Source organism: Drosophila rhopaloa, unplaced genomic scaffold, assembly GCF_018152115.1.
Source record: "Drosophila rhopaloa isolate 14029-0021.01 unplaced genomic scaffold, ASM1815211v1 contig_115, whole genome shotgun sequence".
In the NCBI taxonomy this organism is placed as follows: Eukaryota; Metazoa; Arthropoda; class Insecta; order Diptera; family Drosophilidae; genus Drosophila; species Drosophila rhopaloa.
In genome coordinates this window covers 2,534,623-2,542,879 of record NW_025334990.1, presented here as the reverse complement: position 1 = coordinate 2,542,879, position 8,257 = coordinate 2,534,623, and the positions used below count along the sequence as shown (strand labels likewise).

General features: G+C 37.6%; 1 protein-coding gene across 1 annotated transcript in view; it reads left to right on the top strand.

Moving 5' to 3' along the window:
* The window catches only part of LOC108038280 (E3 ubiquitin-protein ligase MYLIP), a 28,536-nt gene continuing 20,279 nt past the window's right edge, over positions 1-8,257 (top strand). The window contains exon 1 of the mRNA XM_044456537.1: positions 1-695. Coding sequence (XP_044312472.1) covers positions 609-695 — 87 coding nt within the window. The 5' untranslated portion in view covers positions 1-608. The remainder of the gene's footprint in view (positions 696-8,257) is intronic.

Sequence of the window (8,257 nt, the reverse complement as noted above, 5' to 3'; positions counted from 1 at the left end):
GCAGTGCTGTGTTTAACACAAAAATATCACAAACAAAGACAACAATATATATCCGTAAAATCGCCGGGAAAAATATCACGAAATGATATTTTGATTATTGAGACGAAAAAAAACGGTATAAAATTAAATGCGTTTCACAAGACAACAATAAACAAGCAGAAACCAAATAGGAATAACCAACAATTGTAGCAACAATCAAAAGTTTATACGAAAAGCGTGCATGCGTTCGTTGCCGCTTATAAAAAATGTGTACAAAATTCCAAAAGTGCAAATTTATTTAAATCACTCCCGCAGTGCTCAACGTTCAAAGTTAACAAACCAATGAAATAAACGAAATAACATAGAATAAAACCGAAGCAGAAGTTGGCTAACAGTCACCCAGATTGGAACAAAATACGCGAACCTAATTGAATTTGGTGCGCAAAAGAGTAAAAAAATTGCAACCTGTAGCTCGGGCTTCGGCTTTGATTTTGATTTTGAATTCGGCTTTTGTGCGAGCAAGCCGGAAGCCAATCCCAAATGCAATTGTTTTGAACCACAGCTGAGCCGAGCTTTTACCTGTTAGACAACAAATCAAACGGCGGCAGCAGCATCAGAAAAGCAACAACATGTGGTGCATTGTCAACTTGCCCAACGGCACCCAACAAGCCGTCAAGTGGGATCCCAAAGCGAATGGACAGGAGTGTCTGGAGAAGGTTAGTTCATCGCGACTACAGATAGAATACAATACACTAGGTGGTAATTTTCCACACAATCCGCTCATTAACTGTTTAGCAAAAGTTTCGATAAATTATTCCCCTTTATAGCACGCTCCGTCTTATGAGCGATTATTTCTGCTCGCATAATGTTCGGTTGTTAAAACCATAGCAATTACATAATACTTTAGAGATATAAATCCCCAGTTCTTGAAACGTTCTAAAACATTTCAAGGAGGTAATGCCTTCTTTTGTTAAAGGTTCTTTGTTCAGCTCTATTCCACTTGAATACCAATTATTTTGTAATGTATTGCTTCTTAGGAATCCATTAAAACAATTGAATAATCTTAGTTCTAAATTTGTTGCTTTATTCAAATTTCCTATGCTCTTTTGATAAAATGTTCTTTTGATAGCGAAAGTTACCACATGTGGTTAAAGTGTGTTTTATGAAGTCCATTACCCTTAGTATACCTTATCACAGAGACTACATTATGAATTCCTTGATAAAATTAAATGTACAAAAAATCAGTCTCCCAGAAGTTTAAACAACTCAAGGTCAATGCGAAGCTGATCCTAAAATAAAGTTCACATAACCTCTCACACATGATATAAATTTAGTTGTGACTAATTATAAAGCTATAAATACCCCATATCTCCAAGAGAAGGCTTATTGCTCGCCACTTATAGTTCTTATTTATAGTTTCACCTCTCATATTACTACGCATTACAGAACTCTTGGGAAAGTCATTGCATCCACTTCACAGGGGTTACAAAATTATCCAGCAAAGTCGCCTTGAAATTACTTCATAGCTTATCGATCTTCAACTATGGTTTACTCAATTTTGCCACACGTGTATGATATTCCCCTTAAATTACGTATCCCTTTATAAGAGGACGGTGTAACACCAAGGGTCTTCAAAACACTTGAGTCAGCAAGGAAAATCGGTTATAGAAATTGGATTTTTTTTATCTTTTGAAATATATAACTAAAAAATGATTACGTTTTTATGACCAACGTGCAAAGTTGTTCACGACCCTATACCAACAAAAATGTTCTCATTTCATTTTAATGGCGGTCTTTTTTCATGGGGAATTGCGTTACGGCTAATACCTGAGCGGCTTACTATAAAAAAAAGTTATAAAAGAATCTTCATTTAAAGGCACTCGGCATGCATCGAAAATGAAGCACTTGATTCAATTTCAATTAACATTTTTTATGGGGGGTCCAGGCTGCATGCAATTCGTTCAAAGCTTATCAGTGGCAGAAATGATTGTGTTTCTTTTTTTTAATTTCGATTCGCATTTCGTTATCAACTCGGGGGCCATGTCCAATTTCAATGTTTTGTTGTTTACTACTTTTGCGCTAATTTATTTTAAATGCCAAATACCCTTGACTCAAACGGCACCCGCGATAGTTTTTCAGAACCCCAAGGTGGGTGGAAATCGAAAAACAATAGTAAGGGTACATTAATCCTTTTACATGTATGTCATGAGCTAGTGTTATATATCTTGATATTGAAATAATAGTTTTAAAATCAATAGATCATTATTGTGTTCTCGTTATTCTTAAATCACATTATATCATAGATCAATTATAGATTGCAATTTCAAATTGGGTTGATCAGGATTATAGATTAGAATACATTTTTTCTGTGTAGAGTATTTGGTGGGTAAGTTCAATGTCCAAGTGGCTGCCACTTGAGGCGTTCAGTACAAACACTTGACCATTCTGCTTCTGTTCAGTTGAGCTCTGTTACTACGAGCGATATACATACGATTATGCTTCTCCCCTCACATTAAAGACCAAATCCCCTTTTCGCCAACCCGAAAGATTAAATTCGATTCGGCAATTCGCCTTGTTTGTCAGGCTAATTAAGTCTTTGGCTAAATTAGGGCCCGTGCTTTAGGGTTTGTGCAATCTAATCAGGCCAACTTATCAAGTAACGGGCTCGCACACACAGAGGCATTAATATTCAGGTGAATGTGTCCCAGTCCCAGTCCCAGTCCCGATTCGTTGCCAACTTTATTATCTGCTTTGGAAAACAAGCGTCAAGAAAACAGCAAGACAAGTAAAAAATATGCTTCTTCAACTTGCTTTTATCTTATCTAATGCCTATCTCTATCAAAGGGGCTCATTTGCTATCAACATTTACAGCTCTGAACTATGGGTAACATCGTATACAACACCATCAAGTCGAATTGGGGCAGAACGTAGATGGTTTTTATGGGGGGCTTAGCACTAATCGTTACAAAGGTTACGAATCCAGTTAGTGCGCTTTTAATAATTACTAATTGAAACCTATTTATGAAGAGGGCACAATTGCCCATAACCAGTTCTATAAATCAAAGATACTTTGTTGCTCTTGGACTGAACGATAATGCGTTCTATAACGAATCAAGGATTATATGGGTAACATAAATAAGTAAAGATAACGACTGACAAACGAGTTTATTGAACAGCTTTAATTCGAGTCTTTGCATATAGAAATCGCCAGACCTTTGTCCTCATTGTTAAGTCATGATAATCAGTTCTTTCTTCTCGCTGTAACAGTTGCATTATTCCCCAATGACATTGAATCCGAATCAGGGCCTTATCAGCTCCACATGTTTCGCCTCACGTATGTTCTGTATATGCTGCACAGTCCAATGTGCAATAACACACTCTATCTGTTGATCTGGGAAAACATCTGGCAATCGTTTTAAAAATATATATAGTCCAGCTCATATTTAATTGGAACCCCAGCGGGAGGGGGTCACCATGTGCTACGTCATCGGATTAATAAAATTAATATTTTTTGCCTCTGTGATTTATTTTTAAGCTGTGCGTCAGCTTAATCTATGAATACCAATGCCGATTTATAGCTGAAGAGCTTATCATTTAAAAGAATGACGCGCCGCTTGTAACCTGCGATAAGGAGTGTCCAAATGTTACACATTCGTCATCGATTTTGTGGGCATGACAATGACAAATCCCGATTATTAATAATTGGTAGAGGAAAAAATAAATTAATTAATTTTGCAGGGATGATGATTCAAAGAGCTCCTCAATGTCACCTGCCTTGAGTTGAGAACCTTGAGTTTCTTTTTTAGAGCGATCCAAGCGGCTCTTAATCAAGGCTTGGCGATAGGCCAGCTGATAAGTGGGCTTACATAACTTTGAGTAGGGGCCTTATCTCCGTGGCTAATGAACCCGGGGTCTTGGATTATGCCGGAGAGTGAAGGGGTTGGGGCAGGGGCAGTTGCACATTTTAATTACATGCTGCCAAGCTGACTCGGGCAGGAGCAACAAAGTTTTCGCTCTCGTACAATCGCAATCCGAAAAAGTTTCTCCTTTGACGTCAGTGGGCCGACGCTTTCGACGAGTTTGCATGTCAAAGGAGAATTACATTTTTGTTACCTCGATTTAACAATCATACTTGGGGCCTTACATCCCCATACTTATGTGTATGCATGCAAATATGGCCGGGTTCATTTGGGTGTGTCTGCCCAGTGAGTCAGTCAGGCAATTTCCCATTTCGGCATCGCTTAAGGACCCCCCGAGTCCTTAAGGACGACGCAACTGTGGGCCATGTGCAACAGTTTTATGCTCGATAATAGTTACTTGCAATTACCAGCTACTTGTAATTGCATTTAAAATTGCCAGTTTCGTTGCTCGTTTGTCGTCAGAGCTGAGTTTTGAGTGGCCGTTTGAGTTGTTTTTGATTGCTTGCTTGGGTTCTTCACATGGATCGAGTGGGCTCTTTACGGGATTGACATTTCGAGCATGTTCCGAAGGCCTGCTGTTACATGACAAAGTCCACAGCCGGGAAATGGAAAACAACCGAAGTTTGCAGAGTCACGATAGTGGAAAGCTGATAAATCATAGGTGTCAATTTGATCGAACGAGTGATGAAACCGGTGGAAGAGATTGAAGGAAGGGTATGCAGTAATAGCAATGCACTTGTGTTCTCCTTTGTCGATATTATCTAAGGGGTATTCTCTTTAGCTTAATTAAAACTGCAATTTGTATTAATATTACCAAATGGTTAGGTTAAATTAAGTTCCAACCAAATCCAAAAGTACCCTTTATCTTTGTTATTAATTTAGATTTGATTACTTCAATATCAATATCATTTTATTATCTATGCCTAGTCACCGATTTATTAAATGTTTCATATATTCCAAGGACCTTAATACATTTTTGTTAATAGTTTGCAATGACGTCGCCCACTGTGTCTTTATGGTCCTCCCATTGATTGTGATTCCTTATCGGATTGCCTGTCAACAGGCTGCGCTAATCAGATCCTTCTGCTCCGCCGACACGACATCTATTTTCTAGGTGTAATTATATTTGCGAACGCTGCTGTTGCTCCCCCTTTGTGAAAGCTTTCCCCAGTGGGGAAATGGGAATGGGTTTTGGAACGGGAATGGGACTGGAAATGGGAGGATTAGAAGGCAGCTGGATGATGAGTTCTTTCAACACCCTTGAAGTGTGGTATTACGAGATGGGTGTGGCAATGGTGGGCGTGGGTGGTGGGCGGTTGGGCGGATGGGCGGTGGGCGGATGGGCGTAGCTCGAGTGTGCGACTTGCAACAATTGAAAGATGTGCAACGAGGCAAGTTTCCAGGCAAGATTTGATGAGGCAGCTCAAGTGGCAGAGGGGCGATGAAGGCGGGTCAAGTGCAGCAGCCGCTGGCCAATTTGCTTGTCTCTCGTGTCACGACAAAAGGCCAATTCAAGCTGTGAAATTTGAATACAAGCCAGACATTCATACCATATTCGAAGGACTCAACAGAAATTTAAGATTACTTATTTTAAAAAGCTATAAAACGTAAAAAAATAAAAAAATGAATAATTGGTTAGCTTACATTAGTAGTAACAGCAACTATGTTAAAAATATTAAAATCAAAGCTAACAAAAAAAATCTATTTTGATTTGAAAATAACAAATTTTAAATCCATATAGCTATTATTATATCCACCCGAAAAGTCAATAGCTGAATACTCAAATATAAAAAATTAGGTAAATACAAAAAGTTTTAATAGAAATAGTACTGATCTAAGCACATGCTATTAACATAACAAATACAAATGTGTGTACTTCAATAGAAGAAAAGATAAATGAAATCTTATAAACTCAAGTCCCAAAATCACATTTGCGTGTGGCAAATAAACGATCTATCCAGACGTCTGCATATATGTATGTTTCTGGTGTATGTTATATACATATAATTAACCAAAAACAAATGTCAAGAAGCACAGAAATATACTCATCGTTTTTTATTTTTCCGTCTCTCTTTTTATCACCTTCTTCTGATAAGCTTGGAAATTTCTTATATTAATACTCGATGTCAACAACGCAGAAGTTGATAAAGATAAAGAGGGGGAGGAGGATGAGGAGGAAAGAGAAAAAAGAGGACAGGTAGAAGCGGACAAGTCAAGATATCAGAGCAATCAAGGCGTAAATGATAAATAAGCATTAATAATTTCGTTCTCAGGTTTTTTCTTTAAAACGCAATTTCCGAGCTTTTTTGCGCGTTTTTGTTTTCCATTTGTTTGCCTTCAACAGATGTTTAATTGAAATTAAAATTTCCCCACAACACGTTCGTTTTGTTTAACCATTTACTTAGAGCAAAGTTAAGTGATTAATATTAAGCATACGCCCTGTTCGGTAGCCTTTTAGCCTTGGCCCAAAAGCGGTTTTTGGCCCTAACAGCAGGAAGTTCTCTATGGGAAGAAAAGCATACACACACGTGCTTTCCAAAAAGAATAACTTATAAGCAAAAGTATCTGAGTATCTTGAGGTTGTTTTCGGTTTGTATTTGTGTTTCTCTCCGTTTTAGGTTGTCTTCTTTGCTTTTGTTGCTGTCGAGCCAAGCCCATGCGAAAAATAAAAATGTAAAACGCAAAAGGCACAAAACGAGATTTACCTATTTTCGTATTTTTGTCAAGTTTCATTTTTCGCCATACTTATGTATATATATATGTGTATGTATCTGCATTTGTACGTATGTAAATTTGTTATTTTATTTCGTCGCTTTGCCTTTTGCTCTGGTTCGCGTAGTTTTTATTTGTTGCAGTCGACAGTTATTAACAATTTAAACAAACAACGCAAGATAAATACAAATACATTTAAGGCGGGTCCCCCGAGTTTTCGGATCCATTTGGCACCTCCGAGAGCGAATTGCTTTTCCGCTCAGTGCCAATTTATCTCTTGTTTGGCCCCATACACAGAATACAACGCAATAGAGTTTATTTAAATTGGGCAACTAATATGATTAAAATTAAATTTCTTTATTTAAACGGTAAACTTGTTTATTTTTGGATGCTCTTCTGAACCTTTTCAAACAAGCGAAGCAACAAAAATATCTTCTTGTTTGTTCACAACAACTTTTTAATCGAAACGAAACTTGTGCTGATAACATTGGTAATTATTTTGGCTATAATTATCATTTTAATTAGGATTTTGTCAAAACCAATTTATTTTCGAACAAATTTTCAATTATTAAAACGAAACTTTTGCTGGGATAATTTGTATCTCTAGTTTTATATTATTCAGAAAGCTTTTCCCTTAGAAAACCATAAATACAATGTGTTCATCCTTAACAAGAGAGAACGCTATAGTCGGGTGACCCGACTATCAGATACCCGTTACTCAGGTTTAGGGAGTGCGAGGGAGATGGAGATAGAAACTTTGATCACGGATAACTTTTTAACGAATGGTCCGATTTGAAAAATTTCTTCTACATTTCGATAGGTATTGATAAACACAATAAAACTGCATTTTTACTTTTCCGAAATATTTAAATTTTTAAAATCGTATATAAGCGATTGTAGGCGTTAAAGGGGGCGTGGCACCTTTTTGAAATAAACTTGCGCTGCGTAGGAACTCCTAGAATCTGGATGCAAAATGCCAATCTTCTAGCTTTTATAGTTTCCGAGATCTCAGCGTTCATACGGACGGACAGACAGACGGACAGACAGACGGACAGACAGACGGACAGACAGACGGACAGACGGACAGACGGACATGGCTATATCGACTCGGCTAGTGACCCTGATCAAGAATATATATACTTTATAGGGTCGGAAACGCTTCCTTCTAGCTGTTACATACTTTTGCACGAATACAATATACCCTTTTACTCTACGAGTAACGGGTATAAAAATAGGAATTTTGATGTGATTTATCTTTTGTTAGTGTATATCGAATTTGATTCTCGACCACCACAAATATGCGATACATATTTAAAGTTCGCACAAGCAAGCTGAAAACAACCGAGTTGGCTTTATGCACACATACCACACGATGGGAATACTATACAGCCGTATATAATTTATTTTCCCCCACTATTCGAATGGGTTCGGGGTTTTTACACACAACAGTTTAAAGTTCGGAAAAAAGAGGCAGCTGAAAAAAGTTGTTTAAATCAAAGACATATGTACATATTCAGTGCCCGATGAGATTGTTCAATTGTTGTTTGCCGCTTAATTAGCAAAGCCCTGGAACCAGAAGTCAACTGAAACAACGAAAACAGAAATACCACTCATCATGGGCGATGATAAAAACGCATATAAATATA